Source organism: Lissotriton vulgaris, chromosome 3_2 (genome assembly GCF_964263255.1).
Source record: "Lissotriton vulgaris chromosome 3_2, aLisVul1.2, whole genome shotgun sequence".
In the NCBI taxonomy this organism is placed as follows: domain Eukaryota; kingdom Metazoa; phylum Chordata; class Amphibia; order Caudata; family Salamandridae; genus Lissotriton; species Lissotriton vulgaris.
Genome location: NC_141690.1, coordinates 176,890,397 through 176,917,117, shown reverse-complemented (window position 1 = coordinate 176,917,117; position 26,721 = coordinate 176,890,397). Strand labels below are relative to the sequence as shown.

The 26,721-nt window shown below is 44.3% G+C and overlaps 1 protein-coding gene across 1 annotated transcript in view; it reads left to right on the top strand.

Annotated features, from left to right (window-relative positions):
• The window catches only part of DOK7 (docking protein 7), a 549,432-nt gene that overhangs the window by 107,580 nt on the left and 415,131 nt on the right, over positions 1–26,721 (top strand). The window contains exons 3-4 of the mRNA XM_086964146.1: positions 4,962–5,192; positions 10,420–10,620. Coding sequence (XP_086820272.1) covers positions 4,962–5,192; positions 10,420–10,620 — 432 coding nt within the window. The remainder of the gene's footprint in view (positions 1–4,961; positions 5,193–10,419; positions 10,621–26,721) is intronic.

Genomic DNA, 26,721 nt, shown 5'->3' with positions numbered 1-26,721 from the left:
CCTCAGTCTTACCTCTACCAAACCAGTAAGCTGTATTTGACTGGGTAACTATGTTTTATGCTGCCTGATTACATAAACAAACGATCCTACTAGCCCATTTAAAGCACTGAAGACAGCCTGCTGTGGATCACCATGGTTCAGGGCTCTTGGAAGCAAACCAATCCTGTAAATCAACTGTTTGCAGTTTCCACGCAGCTTCTTTTACGAACTACTTTTTTCTAATTTCCAGCGCTGCTTTGTCTACCTCGGGGAGCTATAAAGTAAAAGAACCGAAAACATCACCTTTCTTCCCCTTGGGGGTGCTCACACCGAGGCTGCGGGCATCACGAGTCCAGCACCACGTTCTGTCAGATTGGAGAATGGTGTCTGCCATGCCCTTTACTTTCATTGCCTTTGTTCGTTTCCGTTGAATTTCCTTCTGGTGGAAAGTGTGTGTCATACATTCATTCCTGAAACAACCAAACGACCGACCCCTTTCTGCCCTAAAACAAGCAAGCTCTCTATAAGCAAGGGCACCGACCGTAGTGTAACAACTTTCCTACTCATAAAGGGCGCACATTTTTTCAGCTGGTCTACATTTGTGGTCTGCTCCACAGTTGGAAGCACTTGTTGTTGACCACACACACAGTGGCTCATTGGAACCATAAACGTTTGACCTGAGTGGTCACGTTGGAATTTGATCTTTAACCTTGAGACCACCACTCATGATTAGGCTAATGTCCAGGCGAGAGTCAGCGGTCGTCATTAGGGGACACCGCATTCTTCTGGATAGAATAGAGCTTACATTTGGAGTGAAGCAACACCTTTGTCCTTGAACCTTAAAATGTTGAAAATGCCCACTAGATGACCAGTTGTAATCTATAATATTTCAGACACGTGAAAGCAAAGCAGCTGTTCATAATGTTCATTGTGCAAAGCAACTGTCTCCACTTAAGTAAACACAAAGAAGCTGCATCAAGTTGATGGAAGAACATTGAGGACACCAGTCCTTGCAAAATGTAGGTTTATTAGGCACTTACTTATTAGGCATTTGGTCTCACAGTGTTTGACTATTAAAGGCACTATAAATAATGTCTTGTGATTAGTCAACCCAATAAAACTCATTTTATCAATACCATCTGGATGAAATGCAGAATCAGCCCCGCTGTAATTTTAACTTGCAACATGTATACTATACTAAGATACGAGCAGCTTCACTGTCACATACTTTGTAACTGTGGCAGTGTGTTTGGCAACACTCTTCGCATCTGCACTATTATCTTTACAGTAATGGATATCTGACTTCATGAGGTGCTTTGAACTTCAGTGAACAGTGTGTTTCTGCTTCGTTTCAAATTTCATTGTGTTGCATTAAATATCTTCTATAAGAATTATTTTGCTTTAGTTATAATTTGTCAACAAGCATTGACAAAGCCAGTAGGTTTGGTCCAGACTAAAACAAAAAAAGCATTTTGAAGTGAAAACAGTGAAACCAAGGCCCTTACTACTTAAAAAGAGATAGCATGTTTGCCCGTAGTCCTTGATACCACCCAACAGTATCTCCCACCCAATACCAAAATCTGGGTGATACAAAGCCAAGTTCTCCCCTAACGATAACACTCTGACAGCTGAGAACTCTGCTTTTCTTCTGTTTATCGAGGCAGGCCTCTGGACAGGGGGACAAATTCAAAGCCTTTAAACGCCCTACACAATGCCAGACCTGCAGACCTTAACCACTGCCTCTCCTTCTACACATTTGCCAGACATCTCTGCTCCGCCCAACTCGCACTAGCCACCAACCCACGGATCCGCAAGACCACGGCTGGAGGAAGATTCTTCTCCTACCTCGCTATGAAGACCTGGGACCATCTCAGGCGATCACTGTGCTGCCTCAAATCAAGGTGGACCTCAAGACCTGGCATTTCGACTGAAGAGCAGATCCCTCTCGCCCTGTCCCCCACCAAACCCCACCCCCAGTACCTTGAGACTCTAAAGGGTAAGTAGTGGCGCTTTACAAGAAACCTGAATGAAAGCGGATGAGCCCTACCACTTATATAAAAAGAAGGTACATGCTCATCCTTGGTGTAGTTTTGGGTTTAATGGTTAAATCTGTATTTTGCGTGCGACCGGGGTATTGCTGTCTGATCAATCAGCGTACCAGTACAATGAGTGAGAAGTGTTACCCAGCCGGGTAACATCCCCCGATGGCACAGCCGGTCTCCAACTAGGAGGTTAATTCACTTCTGTGCAATAAGTACGCAAAAAAGTTCAACATGAGAGTAAAGTTTTTTTTCCACAGTAATTTGGAATTTCCAATGGGTTCTTCCGAAGAGATAAATGGTTCAGACTCAATGGTCCATCAAACCCAATGCAGTTCGGGTAGAACCCTTCATCAGGGGAAATTTATGTTGCGGTTCCACACAACAGAAGGGGATCCCGTGTGTGAGGATAAAAACTTTACTCTCATATTGAACTTTTTGCGTACTTATTGCATAGAAGTGGATTAACCTCCTAGTTGGAGGCCAGCTGTGCCATCGGAGGACGTTACCCGGCTGGGTAACGCTTCTCACTCACCCTACCATCCTGTGCCACGGTGATGTGACCCAATACTGCCTAGGCAACGGGAGCCACTACCCAGAATCAGGCGAGATGTTCCTAAACTTATTCTGAGCAGTGTTACATGGCTGAAAGAAGGCATACCCCAGAGAACTCCCACCTTGTGGTGGGAGTTCTTGAGGACCCTGCTATACACAGGACAGAAGGTCTGAGAGGCCCTTTCATGAAGGAAAGGGAACCCACACAACCTTCTCAGCTTAGTTTAGATATTTGCGCTCTGCAGGCTTCTGAAATGCAAGGTGGAAATGGCTGTGTGAACAAAAAGATGATTCCGCCATTTTTACCACACACCTGAGCAGAGTGAGGCATCTATATATATTCTTTCTCCACTTAGCGATTACTGATCATCAGGAAGATGCACTGCTCACACTGCTCCTTTCTACCTGTTAGCCAAGAGGAATCTCAGACTGAGATCCTAAAGCTCAAGTCAGGCTCACCGTTTGACCCCTGCCCTCCACCTGTCCTTCATACACTGATAGAGATCGCAAATCCCTTTATCAATAATATCATTAACTCATCACTTAACCTAAGTTTTGTCCCTGAGGAATGGAAGCTCGCAGCAGTAAAGCCCCTGCAGAAAAAGCCACTACCTGATCCTGCAATCCTCACAAACCTCCGCCCCATTTCCCTGCTTCCTACCTTTTGTAAACTGACTGAAAAGACAGTTAACAAACAGCTTACCGCTTTTTTGGAGGCCAATAACCCCTGGCACCCCAATCAAGCAGGCTTTAGAGCTCAGCACTCAACCGAATCAGCTTTAATATTTACCTCTGAAACTCTCTGAGCTGCATTAGACCAGGGTAAGAAAGCAGTCCTGGTTCGGCTAGACCTGTCCCCGGCTTTTGATACGGTGTCACATACCATACTGATAAACCGTTTAGCCGCGGCAGGGATCGCCGGAAGTGTGCTGAGCTGGCTTAAAAGCTTCCTAGCAAATAGACGACAAGTGGTCATCTTAGGCCAATATAGATCAGAAGAAAAACTACTAGGAACAGGAGTACCGCAGGGTTCCTGTCTGAGCCCGACGCTCTTTAATGTATACATGGCCCCCTTAATTGCCCTCATATCATCCTATGGCTTAGATACCATATCTTAGGCAGATGATACACAGCTCATTCTGGTCATGGAGGACAATACCGGTGAAGCTGAAATGAAACTCAAGAACTGCCTTAAAGCTACGTTCAAATGGATGGACATGAACCACCTTAAGTGTAACTCCGGCAAAACTGAGATTCTACCCTTTGGTAAAGGAATTCAATCCCGAATCCTGGTGGCCAGAGGATGCCATTGCCCCTCTCAATACTGCCCTCTCAGTCCGAAACCTAGGGATCAAAATCGACCCTTCCCTCAGTTTTAACCCCTTCCATGCTCATGACGAGCTCACTCGTCATGCAGCACGGTTGAGCTGTGCTTATGACGAGCTGAGCTCGTCATGAGCAATGGACTTGATGAGCTTCCAGCACAGGAGCGGAAAAGCCTTAGCAGCGATGTGGTTAAACAGCAAGCAGTGGCCGTAGCAGGGACCTGCTTTGGCATTATAAAAGGGCTCCGAAAATTCTTCGATCTGATCCCCCTATCAGCAAGGAAAATGGTCTCAGTAGCCCTCATAACCTCCCGCATCGACTACTGCAACAGCCTCTATGCAGGGACCAACAGAGAAATCTGCCACAAACTACAGATGGTGCAGCACGCCGCAGCCAGACTGGTGTTAGGATGGAAAAGGAGAACATCAGCCACAGCAGCACTGAACATCCTGCACTGGCTGCCAATCCACACACGGGTGCTCTTTAAAATACTCCTGATCACCTACAGAGTCTTTAATGGGAAAGGACCCAGCTACATACAGAGTATGTTCAAACATTACACCCCCTCACGATGTCTTAGATCCCAAACTGCCAACCTCCTCACCATTCCTAAGTTTAGACTCAAAACGAGAGGAGGAAAAGCTCTGGCAGTCCTAGGCTCTAAAGCCTGGAACACGCTCCCACCACACTTCCGCCTAATCCCTACTGAATCCATCTTTAGAAAGACCCTCAAAACTTGGTTCTATACTCTATCCGAAACACAATGTAAACTCCTAGTCTAAACTGTACCAATCCACCAGACCCCCGGTTTTAGGTTCTCTTCTAAAAGCGCAAAGATGCTCCCTGGAGTGTAGCCCGCGCTATACAAGAAACGTATTACATTACATTACATTACACTGATGCATGGAAAATATTCTGTTATGTGAACGCACACCTTTTGAAAGCTGGTACGTCTAAGAATGGAGCCTGTATGGTCTTGAAAGTTAAATTAATAATTGCATCAAATTCGCAGTACAATGTTCAAGTATACTTGATATTTCTTGACAGTGTTGTCTTTTGCAGATTGCTTGCTGATGCTCGTATTCAAGGACAAATCGGAGAGAGTGAAAGGGCACAAGGAGCGGTGCAGTGTGACTTTGGAAGACATCTGTGGCCTGGATCCAGGACTCTCATATGAGGGCATGAACCAAGCCCTTGCTATCGTCTGTCTGTCTCACTGTATAATCCTAGGATTTGATAATAAAGACATTATGCATGCCTGGGATGTCCGGCTCCACTATAGCTTGGGAGAAGGTGAGAGCCATTTTTAAATTGTTATGAAGCCAACAATCAAGTGTTTGTTTTGTGCTACTGTATCACATTTATACTGTAATGACGAGAGGAGGTCCACAGCAGAGCTTTGCATTGCAAAGAACATGCTCACATTCTGCCTTTAGTACGGTCTTGCAACGTAATAGTCTCATAATACCTTGGAGAGTAAATTCAGTAAACATGAGTGTCGTTACTGAAGTACTTACTGACCCAAAAATATTTGTAGCTACATCTAAAGCAGAAAAATCTATTGTTTTTTCTCAGCTTCGAGGCGACTAGAAAAATACATATTTACTGATAGAAATTACGACCCCCATGCGACCTTCTTGAGTTAACCAGAACACTCTTACTTTATCTCTTTGCCCATGAAATGAAATAGAGGCTCCACCAGCGAATAATAAAAGATTTCACTTCTTGACTTTGGGTGATATGTTTTTCACGTGTGCATATGAAATGGCTGCACTTGCATCCTCCTATTTTATAATGGAAACAAGTATATTTCACCCTGTATTGGGCTATAGATACTGGGGCTGTCATTTAGGGCCCGATTCACAGAATGAATTTAAGACTCAATCCTAAACTTACTACTATTTTGGTATTCACAGAATGCACTTACTACTTTTGGCATTCACAGAATGAATTTACTACTTTTGGTATTCACAGAAGTTAGGATTTTGTCCTAAGTTTGTCTTAAGACAAACTTAAGACAGATTTAGGACAAAATCCTAACTCCTGTGAATACCAAAAGTAGTAAGTTAATTCTTTGAATGCCAAAAGTAGTAAGTGCATTCTGTGAATACCAAAATAGTAGTAAGTTTAGGATTATCCTAAAAGGCTTGACTTCCTTTCCTTTTCAGTGAACAAAATTACCTTATTTGTGGACATGGGAATATCAAATTTGTCTCTATAAAAACAGCGTTAAATGGAAGGAATCCAGTCTCTGCACATCAATTTTGGTGTATATTTCAGACAATCTCTGAATGAGAGCCTCCAATCCTTCCTTTTTTTTCTGTTCTACGGTCTCTCTTCCATATTAACAAAATGTAAACAGCTACTCAACTTTGAGTAGTCTTGGTAGTGCTATCAAAAACAAAGTGAGTGTCTTGGAAGGAGGAAAATGGATTTAAACCAATTTAGAATTAAAGGAAACAATTCTTTCTACAAAAGTCAATGACTACATTTGTCTTGCGAATCCTATTTAGAGTGCAGACTCCAGCTCGGGTACAAAATGAGGTTACAAATTGGATGCAGAATGCTCCTGATGTGGGAGTTTGCCCTTACGAACTGTAAAACCTGCCACAAATGACAGCTGCAAATTGCGCACCCTTATACCAGTGAACTGATGCAAAAATGACATTCTCCTTTATTACTGTACCCAAATGATGGCAATGTAACACATGTTGAAAGCATGACTAATAACAGATAGCTTGGCGTGGTAGATCAGCTTTAAAGCGTATTCAGGCGTAATTTGCCCATCCTATTCACTTACTCCATAATATCATCCAGGCTAGTCCAGATTATTGAGGCCTTTGGTATAGTTTGACATTTTCTCCCAGTTTAAATGGAAAATATGTTTTTTTCCTTACTGACGTGCTTTTCCTCTGTCGGAAGTAAATGTGTCACTCACATATAACAAATACCTGTAAAGGGCCATTTCAAATTTCTTAGCCAAAACCACATAATATTGTCATTTATGCTGGTCATAAAGGTTTGCATGTCAGAATATCATTGTCAGAAATATTGTCTGATTTAAATATGGTGTCCTTAATATCGTTTACGAATGTATCTTCCCATTGGGTGTGCATCATCTATTATAAATATAAGTAGTTCGATGTTGTAGATGCTCTCTAGGGCTCATCATTTATGGCAGACGGTATTCTGACAAAAATATTCTGGTACCATATGTCAAAAAGTCAAGCAGTACTTTCCAACATCAGTTTCATCTTACAATAGTGACTAGGTGCAAAATAAAAGAAATCTCATCATTGTGAAAACTTGAAACGTGATCAGTGAATGTCTCAACACTGTATTTCACTTGAATATGAGAACAATTCTAATACATTTGCGTCGTCAATATTATAAAAGAAAGTGTAAATATTATGCTGGTCATTACACAATAAAATCTAAGGCTAATATCCATACTGTATCATTCACATCTCTTTGCAGTCCTACGTATTACTATCAAATATCCATTGCAAGCAGTAGGGTTTAGTTCCCAGTAGAAGACCAAGGGGTAGTTAGTGGATTTACACAAAATCGAAACACAAACATTGTTTTCACACCCAATTAGTGGACTGTGCTAATAAAGGCAAGAATGTAGTGTGCAACATTTATTGTTATGGCTTGTCATCATTTTAAGCTTTTTCCCGTGTGATTCAAATCAAGGCCACATTTAATTGTTTTATATCAAGTTGGACTCTGTACATGAATTTCCTTTTGGGCACTCAGTTGCGAGTTTGAAAAGCTGCAATAATCTTGGCCTGGGTTGTGAAAGTGAGTTAGTTAAATGCCGCTAACGTGCCCTTTTGAGTAAATATGTTTGGTTTGCCAGTTTGTCTTGCCACATACATTGTTGCTTGGAAATGTCTTAGCAATTGGTTTCTTCAGGTTAAAAGATGAGGCGTCAAAATGGAATAAGGATTAAAATAAAGTTTCTATAAGATGGCATAGAGCCTAGAAATAAAGAATAGAAATTCAATGAAAAAGAGTTTGGCTGCATGCACAACAGGCATTTTTGCTCACTCAGCTCTGAGGTCGTGAACCAAGAGAGTCTGTTTATTAAATAAGTCATACTTCTCTTCATTCAAATAGTTTAATGTAATTCAGTATAGTAAATATAGTTGATCATGCAAGTATTTGATACTTTATCAATTATGGTGTGACACCATTGGAAATTACGTTAATATCTTATGTTATTTTCTTAAAAGATAATTTTATTGTAAAACGGATTCTTATTTCATTCATCTTATTTTGGTCTAAATATATGATTTTTGTCGCGGAATGGGTGATTTACTGAAAAAATCTGATCTGAAGTGTGCTATAAAGCCATTCACAGCTTTGTTTCAGGAATGAATACATGGCCCAGTTGTGTCATTCCATTCACCTTAGGTATATGCAGGAGATGCGTGATGACTTTGGGGAACTTTCCATTCATAGGAAATTTTGTTTGAGACACAAGCATGGGCTTTGTCCATTACTATATATTGGACACGACACTGAATTTTTCTGTAAGTAGATGATTATGGAGGGGTGCACCACTAGAATGTCTTTCCCCAATGGTATAGACAAATACAATTCGTTTGTATTTAATTTCCTTTATTTCACTGATATCATAACATAGGCTAGCCAACGCGTTTTGTTCAGTAAGGATTGAACTTCATCAGGGCTGAAAGTAACAATATAAAAGACATAAATATACATGTACGCAAAAGTAAACATGATGTAACTATGGACGCAGTTTTTGGTCCCTTCCACTGCTCACTAATAAACCACTACTTGTTTTTCTTTTTGTTTAAGCACTACACAAGAGAGCATGTGTGTGTTTTCCAGCTGTCTCCCTTGTGTAGTTCTCTTCCACCCCTTCGCTTGGCTCCATGTTACTGTCTCTCAGCTACGTATTTCTACTCCACACCTCTTCGTGTTTTGTTCACCCTGCCATAGCTTTCTATCCTGTGTAATTTCTATCCTGTGTACTTTCCCCAACAGCTCCGCATTCGTCACTTTAGCCCATATGCTTCTATTTTCCCACAGTGCTCCATGTTCCTCTCGATCACCAATGTTGCTTCCGCCAGCCCTCCATTTCGCTTCCTAAACATGCGCACTGTGTTGCTTTGCCCTCTGTTTTGCTACCTTCTCCTTCGCCCTCTTTGTTGCTTCCTCCCACCCGCGCCATCTGTGCTGCTTCCTGCCAACCATGCCTCAAAAAGCTTACTCACTAATTTTTTATTTGAAACAGATGTCAAAAAAGTTCCCGCTTTATTTTGCATGCACACACTTACAAAATGAGGCAGGCAAATGCTTTAGTTCATTTTTTTTTGTTTACTCTTTAGCCATGCTACACAGTATCGGGGATGCTGTACAGCATCACAAAAAAAATTGGCAGTACCAACAGGTCCCAAAAATGCGACCTATTGGCTTTTGCCAATGCAGGTTTAGAATTCTCTGTAGCAACTTCGGTTGCCTTCCAACGGACCTTTAAGATTTATACATTTCAGTTTCAACCCCATGGCCTTTTTATGTAAACAATTTTGCCCACCAGGGTTGGTGCCTGGAAGTTAGTGAGGGGTTACTTTATTACATCCTTCTACTTCCTGGCAGGGCATATAAAAAGTAATTTGGCTTATTTAGTGCCCATAGTTCTACAGCTCCCGGTTCGGTGTTCCGCAACATGACAGTTACTTACCTGAAGACGTGCAATGCACCTCTCCCCTTGGGAAAGGGGTCTCATTGACTACTTTCTTGTAGAGTGCAGGTGCTACAGTAACACCCCCATAATGCAAATGGTCTCTGGATATCCCACCATTGGCAACCCAAAACACTGCCCACATTAAAATCAGCTAAAGGCGGGTTATATATGTCGGTGATTTTTCCCTCAACCATCGCTAAAGCAAAACCAAAAAGAAAACACTACTAGAGACAGAAAGGATGAACATGGTTGACTGTTGAAAAAGTGGACTGGAGTGTAGTAAAACTGGCAGATTATACAGCTGGGAAACTGTATCGGGGCGTTATCTTTCTACCAGACATAGCTGAGGTTATGACGTGTTACAAGTAATGAGTACGTATTAATCTCCAATTAAGAACCACTTGCATCTCTGTTGTCTTACTTCTGCTGAATGTCATTTTCTGCAGTCCAACCCAAGCACAGCTGTACAGTTTTCGCCTACTCTGCACTTTTAGTACCCATCCAGCTTAACTCGATTTGTGATTCCAATTTAAATGTGATGAAGGGACAGTTCAGGAGTCATCTATGACCTTTAAATACTGACACTGCACTTACAGAGGAGCAGCACAACCAAGAGAACATTTGTGTGCACTAATCTTACAAAATGAAGTGGTGGATCACTGAAAAATTGATTAGCTGACTACAGTGGTAGGAACCGTAAATGGGTATTGTGTGTCATTCAGTTCACTAACCAGAGGCTGCTTTCTATCCTTGGAAATCTTAGGAATGTGTTTCCTAATGAAAATTTTCTGTCTCATTCAACAGTGTACCGATTTCACGTTGGAGTTTTGCCTGGTACCAAATTGGAGAGTGGGCCAGCTACTCTTCATATCTGCAATGACATTCTAGTGCTCGCGCGAGACCTCCCCCCTGTTGTCATTGGACAATGGAAGCTGACGGATCTGCGCCGCTATGGGTCTGTTCCCAATGGATTTGTTTTTGAAGGAGGTACACGGTGTGGGTACTGTAAGTACAACGCTTACACTTGTCTAATTGGTTTACCATAGAGATGCAACTGTCTAGCTGGAACATGTTTCTTTAAAAATGTCTCTTTAAAAATCCATCCTTAGACCTAAAGCTGCTCTTGTTTATAAGTTATTGTTATCAAATGTTAATGAAAGACCTAAGTCCCTTATTGAGCTTCCATGGGAAACTGATCTGTCCGTTTCTCTTCCTATTGTGACATGGGATAAATTGTGGTCCAAGTTATTTAGAACTTCTGCTGCTGTTCGTATAACCCAATCGTTATATTTTATTTATCATAGAGTTATTATTACCTCAGTTAGTATTTCTACATTTTCATCTACTTCTTCTCCATTATGTTGGTCACTTTCTACTACAAAGGGCACGTTAATTCATCAGCTTTATGAATGTTCTCATGTTTTATCCTTTTGGAATTCTGTTTGGAATATTTGCATGTTAGTTTTTAACTTTACTGCTACTCTGAAATTTCAGAATGTTTTTGTAGGTCCCTTATCACCTGATGTCATTGATGTACCTTTAATTTCGAGATTATTTGACCTTTTCATTGCATTAGCTTTTAAAGTTATTTTTTCCTCCTGGAAAGACAATTCCACAATATCTTTATCAACTTGGTGGAATTTCGTTTGTGAAGAACATAGGATTGCTACTCTTTCTTCTACTTCTCTTTCTCAAATGTTTTTATCTGATCTCCACTGGCTTCCTTTCACTGCATATCTTTCTTCTCATTCTCCTATACACTAGTGTTATGTCTTTTTTCTTTGTCCTATTCTCTACTCTTTTTCTTCCTCTTATTTTCCTTTTCTTTTTTTTATCTTTCTATTTCTCTTTTTCTTACTTTCTTTTCTTTCTTCTTTCTCCTTTAATATATAATAGTCCTAGTTTATCATATGTTATTTAATTATTGATATATTTTGCTCATGTTATTTACATTTTCTTATTGCTAATACCCTTTCCCCATTTTTTTTATGTTCCCATTTTCTCTGTTATCTTTTGTATTTGAAAACTTAATAAAAACTTCTTAAACAAAAAAAATCCATCCTGTACACTACATTAATCATTTTACATTTGCATTGCTACTAATTAAAGAATAATGTTTCGGCTGTAGTGAGGTCATTAATCCTTTAAGAAATAGAAGTTTAGGTGTACTTATAAAGCGTGGACATCACCCATATACTTAGAGGAACAAGCAAGATACAGCTTTACTACAGTGCTACATGCACACTTAGTTAATACAACAATTACCACCTAGCCCAGAGAACATAATATGAGCTCACAAAGAAGGAATAGCTCACATCTCCAAAGCCAATACCTTAGTCTTGCTTGTATAGTGAAATTTATTGTTGATATATTTTGCACATGGTTGTGCGAATGGTTAATGTGGGAATGAGTCAATGGGTACTTGAAAGGATGAATGGGCGAGTGAATAGATCAATGCATGATGGAGAGCCTAGGTAAGTGGGCAGGTGCGTAGATGTGGGGGTATTGAGTGGAACATATGATTGCATGAATGAGTACATGGATGAATGGTTTACTGCATTCGTGGCTGAATGGGTGTAGAAGGAAGAAATTGGTAAATTTGCATTATCAGTCAATAATTCTAAAAGGATGTTAACATTTTCTCCATCGCCATGTTAATATTTGCACGATCTTTCAAAAAGCTTGTGTGTCGGCCCATCATTAATACTCAATTCCCTGTGCATGTTCTGATTTGCCCCTCCACTCAGTAATCATTAATGCCTGATCAGATTTGCCCCATCACTCAGCAGCCATTTCAGAATGTTCAAATAAGCACACCTATCCTCTTTACCTACGGAGGAAACTGCACCATCAGCATGGAACTGAAGTTGCAAGCTAGGCCCATGAGTAAGGATCGCAGAGAATCGACAAAAGGAGCATATGAATGACGATAAAACGGAAATTATGAGTTGGAAGTTGGATCCTGGCCATATAAATGCAAATCAGAAATGAGATATTTAGGGGTCAGGATTACTCAGAACTTGGATGACTTAGCAAAAATTAATTTTGGTAGAATTAAAAGAGAAATAGGAGGAATGCTTCGAGGATGGAGTCATCTGTGTCTCAATTTATATGGTCGCACAAACTTAATAAAAATGATGGTTCTTCCAAAACTAACTTTTTTATTTGAGACAATTCCTTTGGCGTTTAAAGGTGAATGGTTTAAGAAGCTTCAGAGTGAAGTTAGTACATTTATTTGGGCCGCAAAAGGGTCTCGTCTTTCATGGATCAAGATAAGGCGAAAATTGCTTAAAGGGGGGTTGTCAGCCCCGGATTTTCAGTTATACTGTTGGGCTTTTCAGTTAAAAAACTTTAGGACTCTTATGAACACTCCACCGTCCTCGGGTATTGGTATATTGTTGCTAGCAATGCTAAAAAGCTGTCAATATGAGGAATCTGGTTTTCTTTGTAAATTCGCGGACCCAAAGTATTTTAAAAAAGTGCGTCTTAAGGTACTGCGGGAAGCAGCGGAACTTTGGTACTGGATCAGGAGGTCACTAAAAATCCCGTATTATGGTTATTATACTTCTATCTGGGACAGCCCAGGATCTCCTGCATGGACCAAAGACGCACTGGCTATTCCTCTAAGATCAGCGGGGGTAGAAGTATGGGGACACCTTTTTCCGGATGGAAAGCTGGTTGGGTGGAGTCAGGGAGCATCCATCTGGGGGCAGGGTATATCAAAATTTAAATATCTGCAAATTCATAGTTGGGCCAGTAAATCTGAAATCATCGTGGGACTGCAGAATGAATTGGAAGAGAAAGATCCACTCAAGCCAAGTGTATAAAAAGGAAGTAGGACTTTGGTACTGGGCAATGTTGGAGACGGTGGACGGCCAGTTCTTATTGCCAGAAACTCTGTGGATGGATTGCCTGCCGGACTTCGCATCTGACACTCAATGGCAAGTAACTATGGCTATGTTGTATAAAGTTGTCAAACCCGCAAATTTAAGGCGAAACCATCTTTTTACACTCCACAGAGCGTATTGGTCTCCATATAGACTTTCAAAGTTCAAGCCTGGAGGGCTGGTGGAATGTCCAAAGTGTAGAAGTCCCAATGAGAAGGATATACACATGTTCGTGGAGTGTCCAAATATTAAAGAGTTTTGGGAGGAAGTAAGTAGCTGCTTATCCCAAGCTATTGAGCACATTATTAAGGTAAGCCCTGAACTTATTATAACCGGAAGGTTGAATTTGCAGATAAAAAGTATGGATGATAAAGATAAACTGGTATTCTATGGGATACTTTTAGCCCGGAGAGAGATTTGTAAACTCTGGGTGTCCCCATTATCTCCGGGGATTTCAGATTGGTTGCGAGCTATGAGATTCACAGCTAAAATGGATACTTTGGGTCCGACAAAAGTTAAATGTAAATTTTGGTCATTATTTTTGGCACATTTTGGGTGAAGAGCGTCTCTTTTAGGGTAAGGGGCTAGGCGGTTATATAAGCAATTTAGTCCAATGATTAAGGCCTCAGCCTATCTCGCCGTGTGTTTTTCAATGAGACTGTGGGGTTCACCTATGTATCAACCTCTCATAAAAGGCGGTACAGATAGAGAGGTGGTCGTCGGCTGGCACCACTAGTGTGGTTGTTAATGGTCTCGGCAGATGAGATAAAAACCCATGGGCGGTATCGTTTGGTTAGAAATGGGTGGAGTAAAGGCTAATGAGGACAAAAAAAAAAAAGGAGCATATGAACTCAATGCAACAGTGTGTGCCCTCTGCCCAAAGCTAGGAGCTGAAGTGCCTGGGGACTTTATGCTGCTTGGAACCCCATGGTCATCAGTCATGGGAGAACAGAAGGGAACAACGCCACTCAAAGAGGCGTGGGAGCTGTACGCGTTGTGTCCAGAATCTCCCATGGGTGGGTGTTGAGCATTACACCATTTTCTACTACCTTCCTTCCAATGCTGTGCCTACAAGTGTTGAGATGGAAAAGCTGGATCGACTTCAGTGCTTCAAGATCCAGCTTTGGCTACTGAAACAGAAAGAGGAGCTACACATGCCATAAAAAGCGATGGTGCTATCAAATCCCTGGCCACAATAAGCAGAGGTCTAGAAGCAAGAGTGGCAGTGTTTCCAAATCTGGAGTGACATTACCATTGCATTGAAGCAAGAGAAGCCGTTTAACAATCTGTCTCTGCCATTGTAATAGAGGGTCCCCCCATTATGGTCTTACCTCATTGCATCAATTGCAACACACGCTCAACTTTTATACTAGACTCAGAAGAAAGTAGAAAAAAGTCTGACCCTCCCTGTGTACACTCCTTCTACTCCTCCAATCAACTTGCTGCATGTGTGTGAAGAGAAAAATCTCTTGACTTCATTACTCACAGTTACAACAACCAATGGCTGTAATATGCATGACGCTCCAACCTATGGTTTGTGGGGGGGTTGACCTAATTCAGCTCATTACCTTAGTGAAACTGTAGACAGATAAAGAAGGTTAGGAACGTTAACTATGCAGCTAAAATACAAGTTGCCTGGTCAGGCAAGTTAAAAAAAATTAGCTTTAAGTTCAGCACTATATTTGAATATGTTAAGGAACATACAAATGACAATTTATCACTAAATAGGGCAAAACCTTTCCATGTGCTAAGAGAGAATATTAAATTGATAAATACTAAGTCTAAAGTGATGTATTCACCGACCTTCTCCAAAATAATTCTAGATGGAACTCATGTACATAGTCAGTCGTTATCCGTAAAATCCCCCTTGATTTGGCCAATCACGACTTACATTGGACATCCTTTTTTCTATTCAGCCAGATGGAATTTAATAGTAATTCATATATAGATGACATCAAGCTGTATTTTTCTATTGATCTCTCCCATTCTAAACTATCAATAAAATCCATACCCTACATTCAAACCTGGATGAAGAGTAACAGGATGCAAGTAAATGTCTCCAAAACTGAAGTAAATATTTTAGGAGGTGGAAAGAGGGTAAACCAGGAGCAAATACAGTACTCCTTCTAGACACTTTCGGTAGACTCACTGTCTTGAAACCCAAAGTAAAACATATGGGTATCTGACTAGATCAGGATGCATCATTCTCTTCACATATCGGGGCCTCTGTTGAGAGTATGTATTTATGACTATGCAAAGTCAGATGTTTTCTGTTTCTAGTTACTTTAGAGGGTAGTGACTTGGAGGCTGGAGTCACAAAGGTAAATATGGTCTTAAACACCTATTTTAGACCAAAAATTACCTTTTTTACACCTACCAGGAATACACAAAGATATTTCTGGCAGAAGTTAATGGTTTTTCAAGTGTGGATAGCTCGAGCACAAGTGTGTTGGAATCCACATTTTTAATTCCCACTCAAGGGATGGAAAGAGGGCGTTCCTAGGAAAGGTTTGGCTTTGACGTTCAGGAACGCCCACAAACATGTATCTTTGTGACCATGCGATCCAACACCTATTTCTTGTGGGAACAGTCCGATATGTACTGCGGCTCGGGACTGGTGTAAGTCCCCTTCCAGAGAGGTATGGATTACTCCCATATTTGAGGGGGACATTTTCTCCACATGAAAAAAAGTGTGGGATACCACACACGGCTCCTGTCCCACTGCGTTCATTTCTTGTTTATGTAAAACTCCAAGCTGGGGGAATTGTAGATTATTTTATTCTTAAAGTCACGTTACATTCTTGAAGTATACCTGGAAAGCTCTGTGTGGAAACCTGCACCTGGCACAGATTTCCATGGGTACTTCTAGGAATGTTTATGAAATGGAAAAGTACACTCAGGCTGAGAAACAAATCTCTACATATACTTTTTGTAGTGGCATTTACAAGTGCAGATATCCCTGCACTTGTGGTAAAATTCACAATCTTAAAACCATTTAAATCTGACAGAAACACTTCAGTCAATTCCTGGCAAGTGCAAAAAGGGTAGCTTGGTCGTAATCATGCTTTGCTACTAAATAATTCTTTGTGAATCAGCCCATCGGTTTCTACTTTTAATTGGGATCCAAATGGAAATTACCCGAAGAGACGAGGAGTCTTACCGTTCTTGTCTTAACATACCTGCAGCACTTTTAAGAAAGAAGAACTACATTAATTTGACTGACATGCTAATTTTAAATGTGCTTGAAAGCATAAGCTTGATTTCATTTCATTTCTGTAGTTCTGATACTAAATTCTAGAAGTTTGTTTTCTATGTGATCAGTTGAAGCTGTGAAATTAAATTTGAGCAAAATATATTTCATTCTAGCTCTTCCTGGTGACAGTCACAGAGTTAGTTTAAATGCTGACTCCTCCCCTGATCCCTGCATGTCTCTTCTCAATCTTGGTGGAAAAGTGGAAAGACCTGTAGCTGTAAACTTGAAAATGATTAGTAAATATGATGTGATTGTTTTATAGGAAGCCATGGCTGAGATTCATAATTGTAATCTTTGTTATGTGATGGGGTTGTCATGTAAGGAAACTTATGAAATACCATCCAAGTGGCAAATTAACCATTTAGGTGAAGGGTTGTGTGTTTCAGTGTGTTGTATACATTAACCAACTCTACGACTAACTCGCTTCTCAATTTTTACATTGAAACTGTTAAAAGAATAATTGTGGAATCTATTGAAAACTTTTTAAAAAGGAAGTGGCAAACATGCTAGATATAACTGGATAGAAGTATGTGAGTATTTGATATTCGATTACACAAGGTGCGTCCCATTTTAACTGCCACAGCTGTCAATCATGTCCAAAGAGACGGTTTGAAGGTGTAAGGCTAATTCGGCATTACTTTTTCTTCTGTGAAGCAAAGCAAGAGGTGTTGCTGGTCAAAAAGGCAAGGGTAGCAAAAGCAGAAAGGGAGATGTAATTGTCCTATGGACTTACTAGAATAGATGCCTGAGTTGTGGTCATCAATGTTAACTGGCATTTGATTTGGTAATCCGGGATGATAGAACAGTTAGCTCTATAAAGTTTAGAGTTTTGCTCCTGATCCCAACCAGGCCTATTTAAATGTGGCTATGGCGTGTACACACCATTAGTATGCTAAAGGCAAGCCAGTGTGCGCCCACCCGCACTTGTCCGTGCCCGAACAGGACCAGGAGACAGAAATGCTGGGATTTTACATCAGGCAGGCTCAGTTACTCTGCTGACGAATTACTAGCCCTACGTCCAGCAACTCCATAGATATGCTTCTCCACTTGGAATTTGGCTACGGAGAATTTGAGATGTCCCCACTGTGGTTTCAAGGTTTTCTCTCAAGATGCAGTGTTTGAAATATGGAGTCAGATGTATTCCACTCCCTCAGACATTATCATTCTCTCCCACTCAAAACCTCTGCCCCGTCAGAGCCTAAAAGCACCTGCTTCCAGTTCTTTTATATTTAGTGTTGCTCTTTAGCCAAACATCAAATACATATTTTTATTTTTTTTATTGGATTATGCGCTGGATGGTCTTTTCTTAACTGAAACTTGCCACAATGACGCCTTGTTGCTACACTACCCTGAGAGTACCATATAGTTAGATAGGACCACCAGGACAGGAAAGGGGTGGGATTGTGATTATCTTTAACGCTCAGTATCCGTGTAAAATTAACAATCTTCCTATCCCTGACTGTGAGTCTATCTTGTTCTTTCTGTCCCTAACCAACAATTTCACTTTCTCAATCAATCAATCAATCAAAGCATTTATATAGCGCACTACTCACCCAGAGGGTCTCAAGGCGCTAGTGGAGGGGGGGTCCGCTACTGCTCGAACAGCCAGGTCTTGAGCTGCTTCCTGAAGGCGAGGTGGTCCTGGGTCAGGCGGAGGTGGGTCGGGAGGGAGTTCCAAGTCTTGGCGGCAAGGTAGGAGAAGGACCTTCTCCCTGTGGTGGCTCTTCGGATGCGGGGGACGGCGGCGAGGGCGTGGCCGGTCGATCGAAGCTGGCGTTTGGGAGCGTAGAAGTTGAGGCGGCTGTTGAGGTATCCTGGGCCTTGGTTGTGTAGGGCTTTGTGTGCGTGGGTGAGGAGGCGGAAGGTGATTCTCTTGTTGACCGGGAGCCAGTGCAGGTCTCTCAGGTGTCCGGAGATGTGGTTGCGGCGGGGGATGTCCAGGATGAGTCGTGCTGAGGCGTTCTGGATCCGCTGGAGTCTCTTCTGGAGTTTGGCGGTGGTTCCGGCGTAGAGGGAGTTGCCGTAGTCCAGACGGCTGATGACGAGGGCCTGGGTGACCGTCTTCCTGGTCTCGGTGGGGATCCACCAGAAGATCTTCCGTAGCATGCGCAGGATGTTGAAGCACGACGAGGAGACGGCGTTGACTTGTCTGGTCATGGAGAGGGAGGAGTCCAGGATGAAGCCCAGGTTGCGTGCGTGGTCGGTCGGTTTGGGTGCGGTGCCCAGGGCGGGGGGCCACCAGGAGTCGTCCCAGGCGGAGGGCGCGGAGCCCAGGATGAGGACTTCCGTCTTGTCTGAGTTCAGTTTCAGGCGGCTGTTCTTCATCCATTCGGCTACCTCTTTCATCCCTTCGTGTAGGTTGGCTCTGGCGGTGGCGGGGTCGTTGGTGAGGGAGAGGATCAGCTGGGTGTCGTCGGCGTAGGAGATGATGTTGAGGTTGTGCTGGCATGCGATGGCTGCGAGGGGGCTCATGTAGACGTTGAAGAGGGTTGGGCTGAGCCTTGAGGAACGCCGCAGATGACTTCGGTGGCTTCTGATCTGAACGGGGGGAGGCGGACTCTCTGTGTCCTTCCGGCGAGGAAGGAGATGATCCACTCCAGTGCCTTCTCCTGGATTCCGACGTCGCTGAGGCGCTGCACTAGGGTACGGTGGCAGACAGTGTCGAAGGCCGCGGAGAGGTCCAGGAGGATTAGGGCCGCTGTTTCTCCGTTGTCGAGCAGGGCTCGGATGTCATCGGTTGCAGCGATCAGGGCGGTCTCGGTGCTGTGGTTGGCCCGGAAGCCAGACTGCGAGAGGTCGAGGGATCCGTGCGTCTCGAGGAAGTCGGCCAGCTGTTTGTTGACGGTCTTCTCGATGACTTTTGCAGGAAACGGGAGCAGCAAGATGGGGCGGTAGTTCTTGAGGTCGATGGGGTCGGCTGATGGCTTCTTTAGTAGAGCGCTGAGTTCGGCGTGCTTCCAGCTCTCCGGGAAGGTGGCGTTGTCGAAGGAGGTGTTGATGGTGTCCTGCAGGTGGGGTGCGATGACAGCGTCGGCCTTGTTGAAGACGTGGTGAGGGCAGGGGTCGGTCGGAGATCCGGAGAGGATGGAGTTCATCGTGCGGACGGTGTCTTTGGTGCTGATCGGGGTCCAGGCGTGGAGGGTGGTGGTGGGGAGCGGTGGTTCGGTCGTGGCGTGTGTCGGTTGAGTGTTGAAGCTGTTGTGTATTTCCGCGATCTTGTTGTGGAAGTAGGAGGCGAGGGAGTTGCAGAGGTCTTGCAAAGGGGTGATGTCGTTGTTTCCGGCGTTGGGGTTGGAGAGCTCTTTAACGATGTTGAAGAGTTCCTTGTTGTTGTGGGCGTTGTTGTCCAGTCGGTCCTTGAAAGTAGTTTTGTTGGTGGCGTGGATCAGTTGGTGGTGTTTCCGGGTGGCGAGCTTGAGGGCAGTCATGTTGTCCTGTGTTGGGTCTCTGCGCCAGGCTTTCTCGAGGGCTCTGCAGTTCTTCTTGAAGCTCTTGAGTTCGTCTGTAAACCATGGGGCTTTCTTGCTGCCGGGTCTGCTGGGCGGGATCTTCAGAGGGGAGAGGTCGTCTGCGCTGTCGCTGATCCACTTTGTGAGGTTGGTGGCCGCTTGGCTAGGGTTCGACGCGCTGGTGGGTGGGTTCTTACTCAGGGAAGTCGCAAGCTGGTCGGCTGTGATCTTGTTCCAGCTTCTGCGTGCAACCTGTTGCTGGTGGTGGTGGATCGTGGTCCTTCTGAAGCTGAAGTGGATGCAGCTGTGGTCCGTCCAGTGGAGTCCGGTGGCGTGGCTGAAGGCGATGTCCTTGCTGGATGAGAAGACGGGGTCGAGTGTGTGTCCTGCGTAGTGGGTGGGGGTGGTCACCAGTTGCTTGAGTCCGAGGTTAGCGAGGTTGTCCAGCAGGGTGGTGGTGTTGCGGTCGTTGTTGTTCTCCAGGTGGAAGTTGAGGTACCTGAGGAGGATGTAGTCAGCGGAGGGGAGGGCGTGCGGGCTGACAAAGTCGGCGATGTCCTCGCTGAATTGTGTGCGTGGTCCCGGGGGTCTGTAGATGAGGGTGCCTCTGAGGGTTGTCTTGGGATTGATGTGGATCTGGAAGTGCAGGTGCTCGGCGGGTGCGAGGGTGTCGTCGGTGTTGGTCGTGATGCGGATGGTGTTCCTGTGGATAATGGCGATGCCTCCTCCAGTCTGGTTGATGCGGTCCCTCCGGATGATCTTGTAGCCGTCTGGGATGGCGATGGCGATGTCGGGCGCTGAGGAGGCGTTCATCCAGGTTTCCGTGAGGAAGGCGACGTCTGGGGCTGTGGTGTCGAGCAGGTTCCAGAGCTCGACGGCGTGTCTGTGGACGGAGCGGGTGTTGAGCAGGATGCACTTCAGGTGGCTGCTACTGTTGTTCGCCTTGGTAGGTGCTGGTGAAGTGCAGGTCTGGAGGCAGGTGAACTTGCAGGAGTGGCAGCAGAAGGGTCCAAGGGTGCGTCTAGGGGTGGCTTGGTAGCAGCCCGGGGTTCGACCGGTGTTGAGTGCGTTGAGTTCGGTGGCGAGGTAGGTTCGGCGGGTGGGCTGGAGTCTGCGGGGGCCAGGGGACATGGCACTGGGCGCCATCCATGCGCAGACGGGCTTACCTTAGGCGCGGCTTCGGCGCACAATCGGCGCGTCAACGCTGCGCGTGCGCACGGTCGCCATTTATGGCGAAGTGCAGGGAGGGAGGAGCAGCTGGGAGGCGGTAGCGGGGAGGAAGGGGGCGTGTCTACACTCCCGGCGGCGGGAAGCGGAGCGGGCGGGTGGGTGCAGGGGACAGCAGCACAGGGGGGGGACAGAAAACCTAGCACAGGAGACAAAGTAACTAACAAAGATACAGTAACAAGATAAAGTACCACAGATACAGTTAAATAACGAACGAAGCTACACAATGACACAAATGCGGCAAAACAACGAGCGGGGGGCGTGGCCCGAGGGCGGGAAGGCTCAGCAAGGCTGAGAGGAGCGGCAGGCGGGGGCACACGCGGCAGGACAGAAAACCTAGCACATGAGACAAAGTAACTAACAAAGATACAGTAACAAGATAAAATACCACAGATATAGTTAAATAACGAACGAAGCTACACAATGACACAAATGCAGCAAAACAACGAGCGGGGGGCGTGGCCCGAGGGCGGGAAGGCTCAGCAAGGCTGAGAGGAGCGGCAGGCGGGGGCACACGCGGCAGCTGGTGGCCGTGCGGCGCGGGGGTGTCCTACGAGTAGGTCACACTCACCTGTGCCGCACGGTCGCCATTTATGGCCAAGTGCAGGGAGGGAGGAGCAGCTGGGAGGCGGGAGCGGGGAGGAAGGGGGCGTGTCTACACTCCCGGCGGCGGGAAGCAGAGCGGGGAGCGGGGCGGGTGGGTGCAGGAGACAGCAGCACAGGGGGGGACAGAAAACCTAGCACAGGAGACAAAGTAACTAACAAAGATACAGTAACAAGATAAAGTACCACAGATACAGTTAAATAACGAACGAAGCTACACAATGACACAAATGCGACAAAACAACGAGCGGGGGGCGTGGCCCGAGGGCGGGAAGGCTCAGCAAGGCTGAGAGGAGCGGCAGCCGGGGGCACACGCGGCAGGACAGAAAACCTAGCACAGGAGGCAAAGTAACTAACAAAGAGACAGTAACAAGATAAAGTACCACGGATACAGTTAAATAACGAACGAAGCTACACAATGACACAAATGCGGCAAAACAACGAGCGGGGGGCGTGGCCCGAGGGCGGGAAGGCTCAGCAAGGCTAAGAGGAGTGGCAGGCGGGGGCACACGTGGCAGCTGGTGGCCGTGCGGCGCGGGGGTGTCCTACGAGTAGGTCACTGGTTCACTGTTATATCGCACATCAGGACCAGCAGATAGCTGGTGCTCCCTTATTTCAGAGGTCCTCTCTCTTTTTATTTTGAAATTGTATCGTAATTGTATTTATTTGTATATGTACTACCCCTGACGAGGCACCAAAGTGTTTGTTTGGCGAGTAGCACGCTACTCTGGGAACCCAAAAAGGATTAGTGGTGAATTAGTATAGTGTGATATGAAATTAATTTGAAGAGTGGACATGTGAGTTTGTTATTTCGATTGAAAAAGGATGGTGGAGGAATAGAAGAGGGGAGTTTTTCTTCATTTATATAGTACTTGCTACCACAGATGAGGTGAAGAAGCACTTTTCGGCAGGTAGGATGCTACTCTATAACTGTGGAGAAGTGTGGCTCACTGGTTAGAGGAGGCAGACCTGGAAGCAGAGGTCAGCCCGGGACCAGGGTTCAATTCCCGGCTCGGCGGGGTCTTGAGTCCTAAAATGTCCATGGACTCGACAATTCTCGCTCCGGTGCCTACTCGATTCATGGGTTCACACTCTGCGACTCTGGGCAATAGCTTGCTTAATCTCCTCAATGGCCCCTCGCAGCGGGATGCCTGGCTTTCACCTTGTGGATACACTGCCGGGGTTACCTCACAGGGGAATACCAGGACGGGTTCCCTAAGCAAGCGCTTAGAAACTGCTTGGTGATTTGCGCTTTATAAATTCCTGTACATTTACATTTACATAACCCAAAACCGGATTAGTGGGGAATTAAATTAGGGAAATATGAAATTAATTTGAGCTGTAGACATGTTAGTGTTTTAGTTGGATTGAAAAGGAAAGTGTAGGGATAGAAGAGGGAAGGTCTAGAAAGGGGAGCTCATAGCAGTAGGAGGAGGTTTGGGATGAGTAAAGGGGAGGTGGAGGGGAGACTCACAGGGAAGGGTTTAGAAAGGCTTGCTTGAGAGATCTGAATAGTAAAAGAGGCATGATATGATACAAGTAGGGGTAGAGGAGGGAAGAGTCTATAAATGGTTATTTTGGGGATCACAGTAGTAGAATGGGATTTGGGTTGAGTCATAGGGTGGAGATAGACGATATATTGAGAGAGGCTTAGGGTGAAAAGTAGTGCATTGGAGATGCTGAATTAGAAGTAAAGTAAAAAATATAAAGATACATAAGTACATGGAAGGTATATATGTATAACATACATACATTTAATCTGTATTTAATAAACTCAGACTTTCAAGCGTTGCTGTACTTTGTTCATGTATTTGTTTTTATATTTATTTATTTATTTGTAATTCAATAGTGAAGCAATTGTAGATAAGTATTTATGATAAAGGATGTTATTATTTATGCAGTCACCAATATACATGTTAAACATTTAATATAAAATGTACATTTGTTTAGCAGAACTAACTAATATCTATATATTTATAAACATAATTATACAGGTTTATACACATATGTGGGTACACATCTGTAGTCCAAATAAATGCTTTTATACAGAGGGATATGCTGCATATTTATGTTTGAGTAAGGTGGTTATGTGCAGAAGAGCCAACTCTTGAGTAATCTTCTGAATATAAGGTAGTTATCCGTGGATCTTATGTTTGAGGCTAAAGAGTTCCTTCGTTGGGCTGCTTGAACAGAAGGATGTGCCAGCTATGTTTTTAGGTCTCGCCTGGCGTTAGCAAAGCGCATGCGTTGCTCTCGTCATGAGAGGTCTTCTTGGAATCAATACAGATTCCGAAGCTTTTAAGGCGGACTTGAAGCCCCGCCCATCTTTTTAATTCGCTGGCGACATCTTCCATGCTAAACGCTGGCTCAGGATTGGAAAGGAGGCTTCTTTGTCCCTCCTTGTTACCGCTCTGTCCACTTTTAGCCCAGCCCACCCGGACTGGATCGTGTACTCACGGAGTTACACGTTCTCCTTTAAAAGGCTGGAAGCACTCATTCTTTGTAATTTTGAGCACGAGCGCGGGCTGCCTTGGCTGCGCTTATTTGTGTACTTAATTATGTTCTCGAGCACGGCTGAGGCAGCGTTTGAAGTGGTGATTAGCTAGTGCTGTAGTTAATAGGGACAGAAATCAGTCAAAGAGTTGTGGATTGTAGCTGCTACAGTTTCACTCTGCTAAATTGAGACACACAAGGTAGTTATAAGAAGCGGCTGCAGCCAGTGCATTCTAAACAAGCGCCCGTGTCTGCCTCTCTCCCTTTCTTTTGCTTTCGTTCTCTGCCCGCAGACGGTGCAGCGGCCCTCCAGAGACAGGAAGAAGTCTCTGCGGCTCGAACTCTCGTAATGTTTAGGTACTTTGCGGGCTAATTTCCAGCCAACGGAATACCAGTGTGTAGTTTAAATCGCCTTTTCCTCCTCTCACCCTCGCGGTCCCTCCTTCCACCCCGATCCGGGCGCCTCACTCCAGCTGTGACAGAGATCATGGCGCTGACCGAGAGGGGGCTCTGCCCGGCTGAGGCGTATGCTTAAGGCGCAAAGGGATTTTTTTCATATTTTCATAATGCATGTGGTCAGTCTTAGCCAGTGCCACTTGCCTAGCTGTGCGTGATTAGCATCCAGGCCTGGGAGCGCGTTACCTCGAAACTCGGGTCCCTTCCAAGCTTGAGCAGACCAGATGCTGCACATGCACGTGAGAGTCGTCGCATTACAGCCTCAGCCGGCAGCTCTCCGAGAATGGGTGAGTACTAAGACAGTAAAGTCCGCCGGCAAGGAGGGTCTGAGCACGGTCTGCATTGGTTCCTTCCTTCCTGGTGCTGCGGGCTCTCACCAGGCCACTGTTGCACTTCGCACAATTGCAAATGAGCTTTGGCAGCGGCACAGTGGTGTCAATGATTGCACTGCAGTCATTGATGGTTTGAGTGAGTGCTAACATGGTCTGGTCGGGATCCTTATAGGGGACTCCGAGTTCTAAAATTCAGGAAGGAACCTTTAACACTATTTTTCTGTGTGTTTGTTGTGTGTGAGAGCACCAGAGAGACATGGTTATTTTTTTTGTGAATCGGGCAACAGCAGCTGCTTTTGTGTGGCAAATATCGTCACTTTATAAAATAAGCATTAAAAATGCAATAGGTCTCGCCTTTTATTAAGTTAAAGCCATTTGCTTTGCTATACAATACCATTAGCAAAGCAAATGGCTTTAACTTAATCAAAGGTGAGACCTATTGCATTTTCAATGCTTGTTCTTTCTTGTATGGTTGGATTTTGAGGCAAGGTATCAATCTATTGCATTTCCAATGCTTGTTCTTTCTTGTATGATTGTATTTTGACGTAAGTTATCAATTTAGAGCGGAGGTTCCTTTGTTGAATGTATTTGGTGATTTTATTCCAAGTATCGCTTTGTGGGTGATACAAAGCAGCTTGAATGTAGAGTTTCCAAAGACTGGAATTATGCAATGGTAAGGTCTCTGTCTAAAAAACCCACTCTTGACCTCGTAAATTGGTCCAACTACAGGCCAAGTTTGTTCTTTCCCATACTGGCCAAAATTCTCGAAAAACATGGAAACCAACAGCTCACGGCTGTTATTGAATTAAGGGAACCCCCTCTCAATCAGGTTTCAGGGCTGGCTTTAGTACAGAATCAGCCCTACTGGTGTCACTGAACTTAGTGCCGTATTTGCCACGGTAAACTACAACATACTGCTCCAAAGATGGAAGAGATGGGTGTACATGCTCAGCTTAATTTCATTTCTGCAGGTTCGCTCTTTTCAGGTCTACACAAAACAGCACTGCTCAATGTATATCTGCTTTCATCTGGCATTCTACACAGTTCTAGATAAGGACCATATTTTTTTTTTAAAACAGATTTTATTTGCCAAAATATCATATATGACGCAGATCTCAGAAACCCAGCGACACCTGCCGCATGCAAAATATAAAAATTGAATTTGACAATTTTATTTAAAGATGAGGAGAAAATGAAAGGCAACGCAAATAAAATCAAGCCCTTAAAACAACAACCCTCCCCCCACCCCCACACACTGCCATCTATTCCAGAGCAACATATCTCTTACGCAAACAGCCATTGTACAATATAAGACGTCATCAGCCAAGAACAATTGATCACAAATCAAAAAACACGATAAAAAGAAAAACGAACAGCAGGAACTATAGAGGTCGCCCTGGGTCTCA